At 41.3% G+C, this 21,626-nt stretch overlaps 1 protein-coding gene across 1 annotated transcript in view; it reads left to right on the forward strand.

Annotated features, from left to right (window-relative positions):
- The window catches only part of BARD1 (BRCA1 associated RING domain 1), a 44,347-nt gene that overhangs the window by 1,962 nt on the left and 20,759 nt on the right, over positions 1–21,626 (forward strand). Inside the window, exons 2-6 of the mRNA XM_014310281.2 lie at positions 9–31; positions 127–183; positions 3,909–4,054; positions 10,668–11,656; positions 19,537–19,617. Coding sequence (XP_014165756.1) covers positions 9–31; positions 127–183; positions 3,909–4,054; positions 10,668–11,656; positions 19,537–19,617 — 1,296 coding nt within the window. The remainder of the gene's footprint in view (positions 1–8; positions 32–126; positions 184–3,908; positions 4,055–10,667; positions 11,657–19,536; positions 19,618–21,626) is intronic.

A 21,626-nucleotide genomic window follows, 5' to 3' on the forward strand; every position in this document is an offset into this window, starting at 1 on the left:
TGTTGGAGAAGGCACTGAGCTGCTCCCGCTGGTAATGAATGTCCTCCTTCTCCCCCACCCCGTTTTCCTCCACGGCCCCTGCTGTGTGTGTTAAAAGTGCCGCGTTTCTCCTTGCTCTGCCCACAGCGCCGGTGTCCTGCGGGAGCCCGTGTCCCTGGGGCAGTGCGAGCACGTCTTCTGCCTGTAAGTACCGGGGCCCGCCGCCTTGCTGTGGGGAAAGGACAGGGAATGAGCACCGCTGGGGCCTGCTGCTCCTCCCGGGGAGCTGAGGGGGACAGGAGAGCGGGAGCCGTTGTTCCCCTGCGGGTCCCATGCAGGAGTGCTGGTTTAGGCTTCAGGATGCTGCTGGGCAGGTGTGAAGGGAGCTTTCAGTGTGGTGGGGGGAATTGTCCGCTTGTAGCGGGGCAGAAGTGCAGAACAACCTGCAGTTCTCATCACCCTCAACTCTTTTCTCTTTCTCCTCACATCGAGAAAAAAGAGCGGCTTGGAAAGGTGTTTCCTGTTTCCGAGGGGGTTTTCCTCTGCCCCGAGGGTTGGGTGGTGCTTGTTGTTGGTTTGGCCTTCTACCAAGACTTGGCTCCTTCAGTTCTGCCGCTGTGCCTGTTGCTGTTCTCACATCCAAACACGCTGGCATAGGCAGGCTTACCTCTGCTTAGGATTGTCAGATAATCCGAGTGCTTCAAAAAACTAAACTTAATTTAACTTCACTTAAAGTTAATTTTTAACTTAAACTGACTTTAATGAAAAACGTTCTGCCAGCAAGGCGCTTCTGAGGTGGCAGTGGTCGCGTTGCCTGTCGTGGGACAAGTCACTGCATTGTCAATACAGGCAGGGGCTGAAATATTTATGCCCCAGAGCCACCTTTGAGTGAGGTGGGGGAACCTTCTGGCCACCTTTGGGTGAGGTTGGAGAACCTTTTTGTGTGTCACTGCTCTTCATGGCATGCACATGCAAACACGGGGAGTTAAAAAGTCTGCCTGTATTTTAGAGTTTCTCTGCACAGCACTGGTGTAAGCAGTCTAATAAAATCCTAGCTTGGTTAGGGTGAAGAAGAAAGATACTGTCTAACCTCTACTTGTAAACCAGCTGATACTCAGCTTTATGTCCTGTAATAGTCAGTATGTCAGTAAAAGCTGAAGAAACTCTCCCTCCCTCATGGGTGTGTATCTACTCTCTATCTTCAGCTGCACTTTTCTAATAGGAGTTTATAGTTTTGAAGGCCTGAAAGGTAAACTACAAGTAGAATATTTACTGGCTTTTTAAGGAGTAACTGATTATGGGACAGGTGCCCTGAGCATCTCTTTCCCAGTATCCATGTGCTAAAAGGTGCACAGGTGATTTATTTCTCTCCAGACACGTGTTCTTTCCCAGCTGTGGCCACTGATTGCTGTAGAAGGTTCTTGAAGAGGGACTTTTTACAAGGGCACAGAGGGACAGGGTTAAGGGGAATGGCTTCACGCTGAAAGAGAGCAGGTTTACTTTGGATATTAGGAAGAAATTCTTCCCTGTGAGGGTGGGCAGGCCCTGGCACAGGGTGCCCAGAAAAGCTGTGGCTGCCCCTGGATCCCTGGGAAGTCTCCGAGGCCAGGTTGGACAGGGCTTGGAGCAGCCTGGGACAGTGGGAAGTCCCTGCCCACGGCAGGGGGTGGAATGGGATGAGTTTTAAGGTCCCTCCCAGCTGTAACCATTCTATGATGCTGCTGTTTGAAGGAATTATCTAAATTATTTATTTCATTTATACAACATATCTACAGATAATTTTGTGAAATAACCCCCAGAAACTTGTAAAATAATTTTTATAAACATGAACATGTTGTTCAATAAATGTAATTGTTCAGCTGTTGGGCATCTAAGGCCTTGTGGTTTTATTTTGGATAACCCCTGTGTATTCTAGGTGATAGATTTAAATCACCCACTGCTCTTTAAAATTTTGTGGGATTTTTAAAGAATTTTCCAAATATCAAGACGACAATGCAGTTTGTGTTGATGAGGCTGGAAAAATCAGCTAACAGGAGTCTTCAGCATTTATTAGCAGCTATTTTTTTGCTCCAGAAGAAGGAGTTTATTTGCTATTATCTGAGTTATTGTTGTGTCTAATCTTTTCTCTCTTGTATGCCTGACCTTTTAGCAGCAATTTCATCTGTCCTTTGATGACTGGGTCTTGGACAGTGGCTATTTTTTAAAATTAACCTAAGGAAATTCAGATTAATTTCTTTAGAGGCAAATCAGGTATTTTCAATAATATTTGCAGCTGCTATGAACTATTTTCAAAACTAAATTACATAAAACCACAACGTATTTGCCACACCTTTATGATCTCTCCAGTAATTCCAGGTTGTTGCTATTTCAGTTATGAGTCAGTTGTTGGCCTGCATATTGTCCATTGATGTTTAACTGTTGAAAGATAAATTTCCATTACCTTTTTTGAAACCCTGGAGTAAAAATGAGTTAAATTCTGTTGTATCTGGAACTTTTAAAGAAGCACTCTCAACTCTGACTTCAGTTTTGTGTCATTTACGTGATGTTAGGTTTAAGTTCTGTTAAGTTGAAGTTCTGTTACATTGAAGTTCTGCCGGGTTTAGGTTCTGTTAAGATTAATTTCTGTCAAGTTTGAGTGGTGCAAGCTGATTCTGGCTCACTGCTGAGGACAGACATTTATTAGCACACCTGGGGAGGATTGGGGTGAGTGGCTGGAGCTGGTTCCTGAAATAGGGAGTGGAAGATCTGAAACGAATGAACTGCAGTTCTCAGGTCGCACCTAAAACAACAGCTTCTCCCTCACCATGGGTTTGTCGTGGACAGGGGTGTTTATCAAGATCAGTTTCTGCAGTTTTGGTGGGGTAGCTGTGCTAGGTTACCTGCACTCATTACCACTTGACTACAAAACCCCAACAAAATTAATTAGGAGATGTTGTGGTGTGAAGGTCATTCTGCATTTCCTTTGCAGTGCCATTTACAGGGATGGGAAGCCTGAGGCTAGAAAAGGAGACCTGGTTGGCCCTTCCCTTTGCTCCAAGGGATTTGTCAGATGTCATCCAGGATATGTTGGAGCCAAAAGGTGTCCTTCAGTCTGCCAAACACAGCAGTGTCTCAGCCACAAGGGTGTCTGCCTGTTTAAAGCACAAAACACACCTAACAGTAATTTTTCCATGAATAGTGGTCAGGTAACTGAGACTGTTCAAATTGATTCAGTTTTGGCTGTGTGGAACTGTAACCTCTATTTAATAGGATAGATGGGAGATGGGATATAAATAACCCTTGAATGTTGCAGTTCAGATGACAAATCATAATCTTCTCACTGGCCTAATCAAAGAATAACAGATTTTAGGCTGATCTGGGGAGAGTAGTATTAATAAGTAAATCTGCTTCCCCACCATGATCATCTGACATGAACGCTGTGAAAGAGAGCAGTGATAAAATACTCTGAGCACCTGGAGATCCTCTTGGGATTTCATACAAAGAAATGTTCACACAGGTGAAACTTCTTCACAGCATCAAGCAAATTTTAACTGGGAAGAAGTAGAAATTGTAGTTTACTATGGGTTGGCTTTCTGGCGCTTGTTTAAAAATGGAAGGCTGTAGAATAGCAGATGTAAAAGAATTTGTAGTTTTAACAGTGAAGCCTAATTGTTATCTGGAGTCAAAGAGCAGTGGAGCATTTGAAAATTTGGGGCAGCTTGTGAGGCACTGCGTTTTTTATGACTGTCCTGACAAGGCTTGGGTTGCTTAATTTTATGTTCAGCTTGTCACTTGCCATGATAAATATGTCCTGTCCTGCGTTTGTGACTAACTCGTGTGGGCTTTCCTACAATGCTCGAGTAAGACATTCTGGCTGGGCTGTGAAATGGTTGGTGGTGGGTGCAGTGGATAACTTCCTCTGGATGATGGGTTTTCCCTTTGCCTTGCAGGTCCTGTGTGGGTGACTGTGTTGGCACCGAGTGCCCCGTGTGCCACATGCCAGCCTGGGTGCAGGATGCACAGATCAACCGGCAGCTGGATAACATGATCCAGCTCTGCAGCAAGCTGCGGCAGCTCCTGAGCACCGACACCTCAGGTGAGACTCACCCCCTGGAGGCCGCCCCGTTTCATTTTCCAGGAAATGAGCAGTGCAGCCCTGCTTGAAATACAGAGAGGCTGCTCCAAATCATGTTTGGAAAATGTGATTTGAAGAGAGCTGTCTGTATGGATTGCTCGTTCTTTGAATCTGTTCTACTAAGAAGTCCACGTGAGCGGGTTAGTCCATAATTCATTAGAATCTGTTTTCTAAAATTAGATGAAAGTGGGAGAGATTGCTGAGTCACGTGGCACAAAGCAGGGGCACAGGTTGTCATATCTTATGGGAGCCCCTGTGTGTAAAGTTCCCCTATTAAAGAATTAATGCATGTCTTCTCCTGCCTCTGGGTTTCTGTGCACTGACTGAGCCGTGCCTGCTGTCCCAGTAATTTTCAATTCAGGGTTTTTGCACATGGGAAAAATGATCTATGTTCTTTGCCTAAAAAGGGGAAAGAAGCAAGTCTTAACTCATTTGTTTTCTGGTCCCTAACAATCAGCTAATCTGCTGCAGTGAAGTTTTGTCATTGCTGACTGTGCTAGGAGATTGCAGAGAATGTACTCTGGGAATGAATCTCTATCAAATTTTAGGTTGTTTTGTCAAAGTATGAAAAACTGTAGTGAAATAAGCATAGGTGATTGTGTGTTTCTTCTGCAAGCTCAGAGAGGAGCATTTATGTAATACCAAGTTTTAGAAAACATTCATTTAGTTGTCAGATACAGAATAGGTAATTCTTCCTTCATTGTTGCTTCCTGATATGTTTGTCTAAGTTAAAGATTCCTTTTCTATGTGTAATCCCATCAACACCTTCACTCCTTTATGGAATATCTCTTTATTGGCACCAAAATGGATTTTAAGTGACGAGGCTGGAAGTCTCTGTCCAAGTGTAAAGGAATACATTTTATATAGATAAAAAATCCTATGGTGATTAAATCTTCTGGAGCATAGAAAACAGATGATGGCTTAAATAGGATTTCAGGGAAACATTTTAAGTGATGAAGGCTTTTAAAAGCACACTCAGAATCATTCTGAGAGGAACTCTTTGTGATGCTATAAATAAAGCATTTAAAATACAACATGGTAGCATTATTGATACTGTTTAGATGTTTTGGAGAGCTCTTAGAGATGGATTAACTCTTAAAAATTGGTCTGATGTTTAACTGTACTAAAAATTGAATAGTACATTTAATCCCATAGTTCTTCTAAAATGAAATCTGTGTGGTGTGGCTGGGCCACAGAACTAAATGAGGTTCTTTTTATCATGCCTTATTCTGACTTAAAAACAGACACAAAATAGAAGTTTAGAAGAGTGTTTTATATGAAATGGCGTGGGAGATGCCTTTCTGTCACTTGTAGTCTTTGCAGCGTGCTCAGGATTAGCACAGTGGCCTTTTGGATGTGTGATACTGAGGTTAGGAGAAAATCCTCCCCAGCTGGTAATAGTTCACTGTCAGGAATGGCTTGAATTCCTAGGTAAATTAGCACACCTCTAAGAACAACCAGTTATATATTGGGGAAAAAAAAAAAGGCTGAAAATCACAGGATGTTGTAGCTTTAGAGATTTTGAGAGCAAATTCTTCAGGATGTTTTGCCCCTCATCTCCGGCAAGTCCCTCACCTCCCATAGATATCTGGATACATTCAGTTCTGCCTTGAACTTAATGTATCCAAAGAGAAATACACGTGAGTTTGGAGAATCATGGGTTCTCTTCTCTTGTTAAGGACTTGCTTTCATGTTCTTACAGCACTGTACTTCTGTCAACAATATTTTCTTCTCTTTTGTGTTAGAAGGTCAGAAATTGTACTTCATGTTCCACTAAAGGAAGTAGACCAAAAAATCAATCTTTCAGTGCAGGAAAGGAAGAGAAGCAGTTGAAAATAATAATGGTTCCATATATTTGTTTTATGTCCCTTTTGCATATTTGCTTGTTTTGAGACAGTTGTGGCTTCTCTTGAATCTCGTTGGAGATCCTTGTGGACACTGAAATTTCTAAGTGCATCCTGTTAGCAATTTTTGTTGGCTCTGACAGAGCTAGTGCATGCAGTAAGTTGTGTGTTTTTCTTTTAAAAAACCCCATGGAACTGCTGTGACTGAAAAGGATAGGGTTAAGCTCTCACTGAATATTTCAAATACAAAACTCCCTGTACCCTGAGGTTCCACAGTAGACGTGAGAGGGATCTCACTTTGTATTCCATTGGGATAAAAATAGCTTCTGCCAAACAGCATGTGCATTGTAAGAAGCAGCAGCAAATAATTCAGGAAAGACTGCACAAAACAGCTAATACTTCCCTTTTAAATTAGAGGGAAACACAGCCGATGACACTCCTGGGGTGACTGAAGATGAATTGACAAACAAACCTGAAACTGGCTGGAAAATGCAAATTATAGGTGGAAAATTCAAGCTATAGGTAGGAAATGCTGAGCCTCCAAATTAATTCACTTGTTAGAGATTTTCTATGCTTACAAGATGAGGAGAGGTGCCTGACTTTTTGGCTGCCCTGTGCTGTAGCTTCCTAAGGGTAAAGGGAAGCTGCCTGGCAGGCACCACAGGTAGGATGTCTGCACTCAGACTTCAGCTCTAGGGCGGCAGCGTCCAAGGCATCTTGGGAACTGACATTGGTGGGATGATGGGCTTCATGGGTGGGTAATTCCTGAGCACTTGTGGAATCATAGGCCTGGTGTGCATAAACCACTAGATTTGTTGATTTGCCGTGATGATTTTGAAAGAGAAGTTCTAAATACTTAAGAGTTTTCTGTGTAATGTTCTTTAAGAAGAAGAGATTGATGTAAATTTTCAGAACCATCACCAACGATTTATAGTTGATTTTACCTTATTCTTTGTAGCAATCTGCTTCACTTTTATACATCAAACAGAAAGCCTTCCCCCCTCTTCTCCTGCAGAACTACACCTTGCAGGGGTTGGTCTAAGCTTTCCAAGCTTCCCAAGCTGGTGCTGATGCTGGTGGTCAGTCAGTGAGATCAATCAGCCTTTATAGTATCATGACTCTGTTTCACATTTACTGGGTGTGGAACTCCTGTTGTAACAGATTACATTGCATTTCATGCATGCTGTGACATTTTTCATGACATCTAAAGATTAAGTTTTGAATAGCTGGAATTTCTCCCTTTCCCCTTCGGTGTTGAATACTTAACTTGCAAAATAATCACTCTTCAGTGAAGGCACTAATGTTGCACAGATGGTACCAAAGCTCTTCCCTTTGATTTTTAATAAGGGACTAGTTTGTCAAAGAGATTTCTCAACTTCTCTTCTGAAACCCGTAATAGAGAATAATTTGAAAGGCACACAATGTGCATCATTATATTCCTTTGATGCAGATTAATGATAGCTAAACCACATTTTCTAATTGCTCCTTTTTTTCCCCCCCTGCACGAGCCTGCTATTGCACTGCAGCAGAACTTGGAGCTCTAGTTGCAAGGCACTGACCATCTCCTGGTATTTTTGTGTACTCTCAGCCCTTTTAACACTTAAGAAATCCAACTCTATTAAATGTCAGCATTGAGAAACTTGTGCTTGTTATGTGCAAATAACTCTAATTTAGAAATAATTCAGTTACTACATTGTGTATCTGAATGTTATGTTTAATAGGTAATGGAGATTAAATTTACTGCATTTATTATAGGCTGATTCTAATACTGTTATTGTGGATGCTCTTTATGCTATTGCAGATGCTTAAAATCTAGAATTAGTAAGGAATGCTCTACTGATTTACCTTGTCTACATGCCTCTCTGAAATTTTTTTTAGGACACTTATGTATTAAAGAGACAATTAAATCAAAATCATAATAGTAATTTTTTTCAGTCCTGTTGAGATCCAAGCTCTGGCTTCAAACACAGAGACAGCAGAGAATTCATTGGGATTGATTTTATTGTGAGCAATTTTCTCTGAAAGTACTTTAACTGAATGAACTTAGCCACCAGATAATACCCTCTTTATATAAATTAACATTTACTTATTAAATCATAAGAACTTCCTTTCAGCTGCTTGGCTCTGGATCTCCCCTCTTGATTTCTCTCTCTCACAGCTCTGGGTCCATCAAAAGATTCCATTTTCAGGGAAGTAGATTGGCCATTTGTCCAAGTTGCTTGGGTTCCCTAACTTGTGCACTTTGGAAACGGAGGAAGGGGTAGCAGAAAATGCAGTTTCCTGCCCTGGGTGTGCAGGGCTGGCCTCTGGCTGGAGTGGTTCTCTTTGTCATCTTTTAATCGTGTCCCCTGAGTGCCTCCCTGGTCTAGAACCTGCAGCATACTCTATTACACCTTGAGTCATTGCAGGTGAGGAAAAACACTCCTTGGACAATATTTGGCATGTTATATTTTCAGCAGGTTTTTAATAACCTGACTAGTAAATCCCTGCTGAGCAACCAGCAATGACCAGATCAGTTCAGGAAGCCTTGTGGTGGATTTTTCACAGGCTTTCCTGCTGCCAGAAGTGGTACAGCCAGTGTAAATGCTTCATTGTGTTCTGCTGCCTTAGATCATACTTCTGAAGGACAGTGCCTTTGATTGAATTTGTCACTTGGACTTTAAAGTCTTGCTGTGCTACACACATCAAAAAGAATTCTGCCCATCGTAAAATTGTTGCACAAATTACTTCTGCAAGCCGATTTTATTATTTCTCCTTACTTGGGGATGACTGATACTTTTAGCAAGGTAAATATTTTACAAGGAGATCTGCTAGTTTGTGTAAACTCTGGCAAGATGAGAAAATAGCAACTTGTGTTTCATATTTTGCATCTGTTTGCAATCAAGCTCTTCCTTTTTTGAGATGTTATTGTTGGAATGAGATTGGATATGTTCTCAAGGCTAGCTAGTTCTGAGATTTCAGTCTCAATTTCAGTGCTTTTTTTTCTTGTTTGCACCAAGCCCAGCCTTAGAGGAAAACCAAATAGCTGCAGTTCTGTACTTGATGATTATCTTTAGATGCCTAAATGATTGATTAACTAGCCTCCAGCTGTATTCTTAATGACACTTTTGCTCTGATGGCTTGCATATTCCTCCAGCTGAATCTAATATGTAACAGGATTTAATTCCAGGGGTAAGTAGGGTAATTGAAATCAAGATTAAGGAAACATTTAACTTTGCAATATTGCTTTAAAAGACAACTGTGAATGTCTGTTTTACTGTTGAATTACTAGCTACACAGTTCTCTTTTAAGTGGAGTTTCAAAAGCACTTTTTTTGTGACTAAGGGATTGGAACCGGTGTGTTTGTTGCTATGAGTTTATCCCAGCTTGCTGTGGAAAACTGGCTGTAGTTACTAACACCAAAAATAGAAGGTGTGGAGATAATAAATTAGCCATAGAAACTTAATGCACTGAAGTGAAAGTGATAGATTGTTGCAGTGAGTGTCTGTCACTTTTAATAATTGAGACATTAGAATGCTTATTTTAAGAATACTTAAAACCCTCCCCTCCCTTCTAATCTTGGTCTCAGTGCTGCTTCAAAACAAAATTCATACTGGTTTTGTGTTTGATTGCTATAAATCACCAAGACTTTTGTGAGTGGTAGTCCTTGAAGTTTGAGGCAACAGGAAGAATGAGTTGTGCATTTACTTTGGAGGACTTGTCCAAATAACCTAAAATAACACCAGTTCAGAATGAAGGAATTGGTAAAAAATCTGCTACGGTTCTTTTGTGTCAAAAAAACTGTGAAATTAAATTAGTGTCTAACTTTGAGGTCACTTTATACTCAATTTATTCTTAGGCCATTGAAGACAGTATTTATGTCCTCAGTCCTTGTTCTCAACTGTTATTTCATGTACTGGGAGTACAGGATATTCCTGCATCATCCTGGTCATTGATTTGTAATGTGCTGTATGATGTGATTTATAAAATTGCTCCACTGCATATTTTTAAAGAAATGTTTGAGATCATCAAAATGCTTAGCTTCCTTGAAGTTATTTACTACCCAGGGGTAAAGGATCAAATGACAAGACACAATTGCTCACAGATTTTCTATATATGGTTCATCTGCTATATCTGTGGAATCAGTCAAAATTTCTCAGGAATGTTTGACACTTTTATAAGGATATTGTTTTTGCTTGCTTACAGCTATTTTTTCCTTTCCATCTTTGGATGAACTCTAATACCTCTTTAGAAAATGGTTTCTGTGCTCTTTTGTGTATGCACATGGCTCTTTGTTAACCCTGTTCCAAGGAAAACTCCGTGAGAGAACCAACTTCTGTCCTCTTCTGACCTGGTCAGAACTCTGCTGTGCTGTGAACTCAGACTGCTGAAGGAATTTCTCTGCCAGGATGCTCACTTGCCTGATGGGTAGCTGTCACTGCACTGGGGTCTCTGAGCTCCACAGTGGCATGTGGCCTGGCCAGGGCTTTTAAAGTCACTGTATGTGCCTTCTCAGAAAGGTCACCTTGCCAGGGCTTCTAAAGTCACCACATGCACCTTCTCAGAAGGGTGGCCTTGCCAGGGCTTTTAAAGTCACTTTTTGTGTCTTCTCAGAAGAAATGAAAGCACTCGTAGATTGTATTTAGTAACACTTCATCAATTCTTGCAGTTGTTGTTATGATCTTTTATTTGCTTTTTGAGGTTCTGAAGAGTACTCCATAATTATTTTTCCCCTTTCCTCATGCACTTAGATTCAGCAGGGGATACATCCACACCACCTGAGTCAGAGTTGGAAAAGAAGAGCAAGAAGGAGCAGATAAAAATGTGGTTCAGCCCGAGAAGCAGGAAGATTCGATGTGTTGTGAACAGGAGTCAGGCTGGCACTAAAAGCACTGACCTTGGTCAAGACACATCTTCAGTTTATGATTTCTTTCCTTCCCCTCCTCATGAAAAGCCCTCTAAGCCAACAAAAAGACCAACTCAGAGACAGATTAAGAAGATGAAGAAGAAACATCTAGCAGACATTAACAAAGTGTGGAGCTCAGAGAAACCTGAGCAGAAAAAAGCTGAGAAAGCTCCCAAGGAAAAGTGTGTGACCATCTGCAGTCAGCCAGTAGTGCTGTGCACTCAGGAACCAGAGAGTCCTGAGGACAGACTCAGGCAGGAGTCTGTGAAGGAAGCTGACTCCAGCAGTAATACAGAGGATATGGAAGTTCTACCACAGGTGGAATCCCCAGAGAAGAAAGATAACAGTGAGGTTGTGTGCTCTGCACCAGAGAGCAAGGGAAAAAATGGTGCTGCAGAGGCATTGCTGTCAATAGCAAATGAAGTTACACCCTTGAAACGTGGAAGGGAGCAGTCCACACTTCAGGGTACTCCTCACTCTAAGAGAGCAAGGAGAAGTGAGAGGGGCACTCCTGGGAAGGCAGGCAGGCAGGCTGATGGCTTAGAGGAGTCACTGCAGAGCTCTCCCATCTCCCCAGCCACTGAACAGACACCAGTCCAGATTTCTTCCTCTGCATCCAAACTCACTGACACTGGAATGAAGACAAGATCTGCAGCCCTTCAAGCCATAAACAGCCCTTCACTTTCAGAATCTCCCTCTACCCCATCCACTTCCAAGAGTTGCAGTCAAGGAGCAATACCACTCAGTCCTTCTGTGGTGAAATCCCCTGGTGTCAACACAATTGCCAGAAGAAATTACAAGGGAGAGACTTTGCTCCATGTTGCTTCCATCAAGGTAGGACCATTCATCTTCTAGTTCAGCTTTAAGCAGAGGTTTAAAAAGACAAGGTTGTTTTAAAAATATTCTGGGAATCAGTTACTTCAGAACATCCTATTTCAGGGAGGGAAATCTAATTTTGTGATCTTTTTCTTCTGGGTTTATTGGGAAGTTTCCAACCCGATTCTCTGATTTCATAAAGAAATGACTGAATGATCAAAGATGATTGTACTTGGAAACTCAAAGCATTAGAGTGTCAGTTGTACCTGTGATAGTTAGTTCAGCTTTAAGCAGAAGTTTAAAAAGACAATATTGTTTTAAAAATATTCTGGAAACCTGTTACTTCAGAATATCCTATTTCAGGGAGGGAAATCTCATTTTGGGATTTTTTTTTCTGGGTTTATTGGGAAGTTTCTGACCTAATTCTCTATTTCATAAAGAAATGACTGAATGATCAAAGATGATTGTACTTGGAAACTCAAAGCATTAGAGTGCCAGTTATACCTTTGAGTTTTAGGAAGTGATAAGCATTTAAATGTTTTGGCCTTGTGTGCCAGGAAGCTGTCTCTGATTTGTCACAAGGAGTTTAGGAAGTATTTCAGATCTCACTGAGTGACCTTGTTCAATTCAGTCTGAGCTGGTAACTCAGCCAGGACAAGATCTGAGTTATGTACATGAAGATAACTCTGTGGAACATTGGTTAACTTTTCATAAGTGTTGAGATCCACCACCTGATGCAAAGTGTTGGCTCAGGGGGAGTGAGGTGCTGCACCCTGTGATTGCCATGCTGAGCCCTGGGGTGTTCTCAGTTTTATGTAAGCTCAATATTATTCTTAGAATGACAGCTTTCACTGATTATGTGTTAATATCTTAACCAGTTCCTGGTGTGGTAGAACTTCATGGCTTTGCTCTTTGCAGGGGTTGTCCTTGCCCATTACTTTGTAAAAGCTGTCCCACTCATGTCCCACTCAGCAGATGTTCTCATGGCAGCTCCCTTCTGAGAGGTCATTTCAAAGAGTTTGTAGTCTGGCAATTTAAATGTACTTTGTGCTAAATCATATAATACAAATGCTGTGTGGTTAATAAACTGCATATACTGGAAGAATTGATTCCTCTATAAGAACCTGACATTTATACAGCACTTCTGTCTGGTGAGACAGAGGCTGTTCTTGATAAATAACTCTGTCCTCTTCCAAAGGCATTCTAATAAGCCACTCCTGCTGCATGAGACCTTTTTAAATGGAAGTGTCAGCTGAGTTGAGTTCAAATCTCATATTTGATGTCATTAATATGGAATTAGGGGGGAGAAAATGAAATGCTGTCCTCACAGGACTCAAGAGCTTTGAAGGAGAGATCTCTTGTTACCTCTTGTCATAAGTCCTGCATATTCCTCTTTATTAAAACACTGTTTACAAATTACCCTTCCGTGATTTTCTGAGAATTTGTAATCAATGCAGTCATGAGTGACTGCTTCTGAAAAAAATGGATCTGCCCTGACAAGTTTTCACACAGGTACGGTTTGCAGCAATATGCCTGATGCTTCTTTGGAACACAGGTATTTCATCTAAGGAAACAGCATCCCTGCAGCTTGTGGAGGCTTGGAGTATTGGCATATTGGTGATATGCCAATAAGGTTTCATTGCAAAGCATTTTGATGATAAATGAAAAATTAAGCAGTTCATGCTGTAGACAAAAAGGATGATAAACATGTTTTGATTATTGAAGTTCAGTGGTGGTGCTGGCATTCCTTACTGGCATTGGTACAGCCAAAAAAAAGCTGACTTCCAGCTGGAGTGTGGGCAGTGGGATGGGCTTTTTCAGTCCTGTGTGTGAGTTCCTTTCACTGTTGTCTTTTGATGTTTATAATTATTGAGCTAAAGTGGGAAATGGCTTCTGTTCCTCATTAGTTCTGCTGCGGTTTTTATGCAGCAGCTCCAGACTCATTGAGGTGCTCATTAGCAAAGGCTTGTGTAGCTAGGTAGGGCTTCAGGGTGATCCCAAAGTTTGCTTTGAAAAGGAACTAAAAGAACACAAGGAAAGTGATCCCTTGGTTATGATCTTTTAACTTGCAGGAGCCCTGTAGGACCTGATAAAAGTATTTTGTCAAACTGGTCTTGAAAATACCAGGCTTTATCCTCTTTGTGTATTTTCAGTGTGGGGTTTAGATTTGTTGGTTTGGGGTTTTTTTTTCTTCTAACTAGTTCTGATTTTTTTTTCCTTAAAGAAGCATTTCTCTTCCAGTTTTATTTTATGGGCAATTTTTTTTCTTGTTGTTTTCACAGCCAGTAATGTTTTTCCACGTGTGTAGAGGGAAACAGACTTGTAGCTGCCACCCTACCCCAAAGTAAAATGAAGTCTAATTCTCTGGGACTTCATTAATTATAAAAACAAATCTGTATTATTTTCATTAGCTGTTAGGGTCTAATACCCAGAATTTAATTAAAGCTAATTGAATTATCTCTTTTTTTCTTCTTTAAAAGAGATCATAAACAAGGTTAGCAGGCGTGAAAACTAGGAGTGTTGTGCTGTTTATAATGATTCTGAAGGATTGTCCCCATTTACTACTACTACTAGTAGTTATTATTTTCACTGGAATCAAAATGGTTCTCGAGAAAGGTTCTAGTGTGGATGAACTTAATGTTGAGTTAAACTAATAAATGAAAATAAAAATGAAAATAAATGTGACTCTTCCTGTAGCAACCAGCAGTCATGTTTATCTTCATACTCATTAAAGGGGAAAATCCAAGTAATTAAAATACAAAATGTGACCTATTCAACTCTGAGCATTCTAAACTAATGGGAAATTTCCCCATCAACAGCCCTTCCATGTGGGAATTTTTTTCAGTAAGAGAACAAATTGTTCCAGGACCAGCTCTTCCATGGCTATTAAATCACAGCACCACTAAAGGAGTCAGTGCAGAGTCCTAAATCTGCTGTGGAGAGAGGAACCCCCTGTAGGGGGACAGAATATAAGAAAATAAAGATAGTGTAGAAAGTAATCTTACCCCTAAGGAGCTGCAGCTGGGCCAATTAGCAAAGATTAGGAGCAGGCCTGACTTTAACAGGCCACAGCTGTAAGCAGTGAGCAGAAGAGTGCTATAAAAGAGTGGGGTGGCTGCGTGAGAAGGGAGCTGGAGTCAGTTGGCTGCTTTGTGAAGAAGGAAGAGTCAGTGCTCTGAGAGCTGCCCATGAGAAACACCAAGAAGGTGTGGAACCTTTGTGATAAGGAGCCAGCAGTATGGAACCCCTGCAATGAGATGACAACAGCCCCCCAGTGCCTGGGCACTGTATTTCAGATCTATGTGGTGCCTGTGCTTCTCCTGCTTTGCTGAGGGAAGGGATGGGGCAAATTGTGGGTTCCAGGGAGAGGGACAGTGAGCTGCAACACGGGAGGGTGACAGGGGACCTTGGCAGCAGCCACGCTGTTACAAGGAGTGGATGGGAAATAGCTGGGAGAAGGCTTGTGGTGCTTCAAGTTAGGAGGAAATAAGGAGTTGTCCCTCCTCTGAGGAAAGAAGAATTTGCCTCTGTGCAGAGCATCTGCTGAGTTTGGAGACAGAGGTGCTGTATTTGGAGCAGTTTTGGTTATCTCCTGTTCCAGGGACCCTTTAGTTTTGACAGCTCATGACAGCTTTCCCTCCTTGGGCTCACAGAAAGGCTTCACCCATGGCTAGCCTGCTGTGCTGGACTCCTCATGGTCATTATAATTAACACAGTAAAATAACTAAGATAATTCCTTCTGAGCCTGTGAGAGTGCTCTTTTTATTGCTTTGTTACCAGTTAATGACACATCAGGAAGCAGAGCAGAGAAGGTCGTGTGGTTGTGTGAGCATGTGATGGCAAACATCAGGATGGCTTTTAAATCTGGTTTTCAGGTATCTGAGCTAGTTAGCTGTGCATTTCCTTGCTTTTGGGACTGGATCTCTCATGGTTGAGAGATGGGTCACAGAAGAACATCGCCCTCCTGGAGAGAGGAGGTCAAGGCAAATATGAAACAGTGCAATGGTTTCAAATGCAGTACTTGAGAATATGGAAACTGGCCATGAGTCAAAGCAATCCATCTTCCCAAGTGCTGATTTGGAAGCCTGGAAACAAATTACCATTTCTTTTTCAATAATGCTTGGTTGTCACTTGTCTTCTTTCTGAGGTTGGGTAACTTCTTGCATGTTTTCTCTTTATTAAAGGTTAAGCATAGCTTCTTGTATGTTTGTTATTTGGGAATGGTCTGCTGTGAAGGGAATTCATTTGGAGGATTTTGAGGTGAGAAACTTGCAGGATCCTGGAAAGAGTTCACAATTCATATAAGCTATTTAATGCATATTTGTCTTCCTTGACCATTTATGAGTTATGATAATCTAGTTCCAGTTATGATAATCCATAGTTCCATTTATGATAACCATTTAACCATTTTATGATAACCATGATTATCTAGATCCATTTATGATTATCTAGTTCCCCCACAGCTTAAAGAAGCAAATGGCGTTGTGTTTAAAAGAGGGTTTTTTTGGCTCATTTGTTTGGCCTGAAGATTGAAGTTGCTTGATTAAATTTGTAAATAAAAGAAGAAATATTTGCTTGAAAGAGTACAGCTTTTTAGCTTCATCTTCATGTACTGTCCTAATTCGTTGGATCTCTCATTAACTGGTAGGATGTGTGTGTGTTTTCTGGTAGAACATGTTTTCATTTATTTAGTAATTTGACTTTTCAGTGAAAAATACCTTGATTAATGGAAGTTGTAAAGGGCAAAATGGGAAAAAAAACTCCCTGTAAAATAGGACTAAAAGGACACTTGCAGTTCTTAACCATATGTATTAAATTCAGGACTGAGGGAAGAGGGAAAAAAGCTTCTAACAACATTGAGTAAGCCAGGTAGAGATGGTTTTCTGGTCTTATGGCAGCCGTGGCTGCAGGAACTAAATTCTCCTTGGGAGGAGGAAGTGCTAAAGCGCTGTAAATGCTCCTGTCTGTCTGATCTACTGCCGGCTCCAGCTCTGCCAACAGATGGCCCCAGTGCCTTTCCTGCAAACCCGTGCCTTTACTGCCTTGTCACTACAGCTGAGCTTTGTTATGAGTGTGAAATGTCCTGAGCTTTGTCTGTTCCGAATGGATAATTCTGCATTCTGCACTAGCTCCTGCCTTTTCAAGAGCTGGATGTAATCCTTCATTGATAATTAGATTTCAAAATAAACACATGCCTGTGAATTCTTAATGGTAGGAGCATTTTTCTACCTACTGTTTGCCTTGTTCTCCTTTTCTGAACAAGAAGTGTCTCCACTTAACGTTTCCCCTCTGCTAAGAGGGTCTCTCCTTGTGTCCCCTGGTTATGGCTTCTTGGTGCAGACTGGTGATTTTCCTGATGCATCAAATATACTCAAGGAACTAAATGTGCAAAATTAATTTCAGCATTAGTCAAAGCACATCTTTATGCAGCATGTTGGAATTAGTCATTCCATACTAATAGGTGTAGTTTCTTCTGCTCCGCTGTGGAGGGGAGACCTGGAATTGACATACTTGTGTCTGGGATTTGCACCTCTGTGGTCCTTTCTCGTTTAATTGTTTAGCAAAGCATTTATTAGCTTATACATGTGAGTAATTCCATCAACTTTGATAGAAGTGGCCAATGTAAAAATAACCAAATCACTTTTATTTTTACTCTTGGATCACAGTTATTTGGCTTGACTTGTCATCTAAACCTGGTATCAGCCTCTGGAAGATCCAGGCAAATGTCAGAGGCACCTATGGTTGGATTTTATGACCTTATAGGTCTTTTCCAACCAAAATGATTCTGTGGTTGTGGTCCTGTTTGCAGGAGGGACTTGATAACATGTCTATTAATGATCTGCCATTTGAAATTTAGTCTTCTGCCTTTTTAAGCTAAATATTCACTTTATGGTGGCTGAGTGAAGAGCCTGTGAGGACACAAGAGGCACATTCTCCTGGCTCTGTTTTGTTAACATCTCTCTTGTAATCCTGATTGGCAGCCCCCATCCAGTCACTGCACAGCCCATGACAGCTTTCCCTCCTTGCTGTCACTCTCAGTGCTCCATGCTGGTTGTAGGGAGCAGGTTCCATTTCCAGATGACATGATGACAATATTTATCTTCTGTAAGCAGCAAAACAGCAATTTCCTAATTTTGACATGGGCCTGGATTTAAGTCAGGGGATGTTGTCAGTCCTGGTGTCCACACCAGCAAACATTTCCTTTGATGTTTTACAAATCAATGCTCACATAACTGATCTGAAAAGCTGTGATAGTATCTGATGCCCACACAAATTATTAGCTGTGCTTCCTGCTTTAAAGCAGTACTCCTGAAATGTCAAACCCTTTGCAGTGCATGTTTGCAAACTGAACTTTAAATGATAAGCTCAGCTCTCACTCATTATAGATAATTGTGTGTTCTCTGTGTCGGGAAGGATCTTAATGCTGAGCGCTGTCTTGGCTGCCTCTGAATAACTCCTCAGGTTTGATCTATGTCTGTTACCTTGCAACCATAAAGAATATGCTGCTGCTAGAATCCTTTAGTTGCTTTGAAAGGTAACATTTTGCTGGGACATCCAGATTTGTGAATATAACGCATGAAATTTATCTCTGATGTATTAATTTGCTTGATGGTTGTAAAGCCAGCGAGTCTCAGCATTTATTTCAGTGAGTTTTGAGTTTACAGTTGTTGCTTGCAGAGCAGTCTGTCTTAATATTTTTTCTAACTTAAAGAGTAAAGATTAAAGCTGTTTTGTTTTTTCAAAGAGTTTCTTGGTAGCAAAATTGGATTAAATTTGTTTTTATTGTATTTAAAGCTTAATATAATATTCTCTCCCCTTTTCCAAGGCTTGCTGTGAGTAGCACCTTGCAATTCCTTGACTTTCCACCACTTAAAGGCATTGAACTTGATATATATCATGGATTAAATTTCTCGTCCAGATATTTTTTTATATTGTATATTTGGCCCTGGCAAGGGCTACATACCAGTTTAATTAATAGTCTCTTCATTTGGAATCTCAGTACCCTGGTCTAGGCAAAGTGTCTGCAGTTGTCTTGAAATGCTTTATTTTGTCTAAAATTACACGAATTTAAGCCTGCACTGCAGAGATCTCCTTGCCTCAGCTTCCACAGGCACCTTCTCCTTACCTATTTATAGCTGCATCTGGATATGCTCCAATCTTATTACCAGCTTTGCTTTTCAGGGTGTCAAAGTCTCTGATTCACAAATTCTGCCCTTTTGCTTCCTTCGCCTCATCTCTTATTCAGCCTCTTTTCCTTAGGCTCTGCATCAGTTTCCACCCTTTCCACACCTCCTTGCTTACAGTGAAAGCTGAGTGTAGCATTTTTCCAAAAAGCAAATTAAAACTATTTTGGTAGATCACTGTCAGAGAAAGTGTCAATGAGATTCAACATAAAGTAGTAATTGCAGTGTTAAATAAAACTCTTTACCTTTCGTGGAAAACCAATTTCTAGAAGCTTGTCAGGCTTATTAATTTATTTTACCTGTGTTTTCAGACAGTTACTTTGATTAACTTGCAAAAAAATCCAGTCTGAAGGACGAGGAAATTCTCAATAAACGTTCCCGACTTTAATCTTTGCAGTTTGACTGTAGTGAACAGATTGCAATTTGTGCAAACTTTTCCATTTATTTTGAATTAACTCTGTTACATGCATAGTTTTTATCTAGAAATATGTCTTTGTATAAAATATGTGGGTGGTTCTAAATGAACAGCAGTGATTAACTGTGGTCTCCGGGTCAGTTGGGCTTTTGTTATCCTGACAATATCTACATGGAAGGCTTATATTATAACATTTTTATTGCAGCTAAATTTATAATTGGGCATCTCTCAAATTTGTGTTGTACCTATGTATTTTCTTCATTACTTTTTCATAACTCTGGGGTTTTTTTCCTGTGTAGGGTGACTTAGCAGCTGTGGAGGAGCTGCTGAAAAATGGAGCAGATCCCAATGTCAAAGATAATGCTGGCTGGACGCCACTGGTGAGTGTTGAAGGCTTCTTTCTGTCATCTGTCTTCTGATCACATTTCACTTCATCCCTCCTTTCCTCTCTGATATTTTAGTTCCCTTCACACACATTTAGGTGACAGAGAATTATGCAAAGTGAAGAAGTGATGATAAACAAGGTTAAAAGAATTCATCAGCAGCCACTGACCTGCCCAGGTGTCATTCTCCTTTGCTGGGGTGTAGGGCAGGCCACGAAATTGATCAGCTGGTAACTCTGCAAATGCACACAATACAGCTGGGATAACTCAAAAATTATCAATTCAAAACAATGTTTGTATTTAATGGGTTCCTAATGTCCTCAGTGGTTTGGAAATATATCAAGTAGTGGAGTGAAAAAATTGCTCGATTGAATTACAGAAAATAAACAAAAGGTTCTTGTCAACCATGACTTCTTTCTCTCCTGCAGAATACTCCTGGTAGCCTGTAATCTGGAGGGGTTTGTTCCCTGTGGTCTAACTTGCACACAGTTGGCCTTTGGTCAGTTCTTCTCGGGGCTTTTTGTCAGTGTTGGGTTGTCACAGACATATTTTATGAAAAATCTTTTTGCTAAGATCTTTTCTCTTAAGAAGCTGAGAGGCCTCAGAAACAAAATGTAAACAATAATTATCTGCTGCTGTGGAATGCAACCAGTGCATCTGTGATTGGTCTCATGTGGTTGTTTTTAATTAATGGCCAATCACAGTCCAGCTGTCTCTGACTCTCTGGTCAGTCACAAGATTTTATTTCCCTTTCCTCCTTTCCTCCCAATGAAATCCTTTTCTTCTATTCTTTTAGTATAGTTTTAGTATATCATTTTCTTTTAATATAATATATATCATAAAATAATAAATCAGCCTTCTGAATCATGAAGTCAAGATTCTCATCTCTTCCCTCATCCTAAGACCCCTGCAAACACCACCACATTTGGTGACCCTGAGTGAAGAACCTTCCTACATTGGGTTCCCAGGTAAATTCCTGTCAGGAATGTACCACAGCACCCTTGCATCTTCCCTGGCCATGTGTGGAGTGCTGCCGTGAGAAGAGTCCCCCTGTGAGTTGTGCTTCACCTGAGTCCCTGTCACAATCTGTCCTTACGAACAGGGTTTGTGATGGGTCGTGGATTGATCTCAGGGTGCAAAAAAACCAACATGGCACAGGGGATTTGCAGTAATAATCAAAACAAATGCACCTTTATTGAATGACCATAGCAAAATGCTATAGAGGGATTAAGGGAGAGAAAAAGATAGAAAGAGAGGGGGATAGAGCTACCAAACATAGAGATGAAGTCCTTTGGTCCAGTCCAGTCGAGGATCCGCCTGTTACGTCGGGGACATCTCAAAATCTCTAGCTAACTCAGAGGTCTTTATTATGATAACTCTATTGGAAATTGTGAGGGGGGAAACATGCAATAAGGAATAGATGTAACAGGTAGTCCATGTTCTCAGCAGTAAGCAAGAGCCATTGTCTTCTTGATCCAGTGGTCACACCTGCAGGCAGACATCTCGCTTTGGTCAGCTTGCCTCCCCCACACACCTCCCCTGGGTTGGGGGTTTCAGTCCCAGTCCTTGGAAGGAACAGAGGGGCCTTTTCACATGGGGGTTTCATGTCTCAGTCTTTCATGGAGAGACTTCTTACATCTCAGTCTGTCTGTCACGGTGTTGTAAAGCAAGTGAGGTTCTTCTGTGGGGGACCACCCGAAACTCAGGAGAAGTCCAGCCAGGCCGAGAGGTGGGACAGCTTCCAAGGCTATTGTAGCAAAAATGGCACGGTTCCCCTTCTTCTCACTGGGCTCAGTGTAGCATACAGCAAACACACTTGTGGACAATAACTTAGCACTGTGCCCAGGTCTCAAGCCCGTGGAGTGTGTAACTTTCTCCTACAGAGAAGACAGGGGGAGTCTTCTCTTCAGTGGTCCTCAAATGATGATCATGAGGCAGATGAGGGAAAATTCTCACAGTGCCCCCTGTGGCTTCCCCCCCCAGCACGAGGGGGGTAACCACGCGCA

Source organism: Geospiza fortis, unplaced genomic scaffold, assembly GCF_000277835.1.
Source record: "Geospiza fortis unplaced genomic scaffold, GeoFor_1.0 scaffold407, whole genome shotgun sequence".
NCBI classification, from domain to species: domain Eukaryota; kingdom Metazoa; phylum Chordata; class Aves; order Passeriformes; family Thraupidae; genus Geospiza; species Geospiza fortis.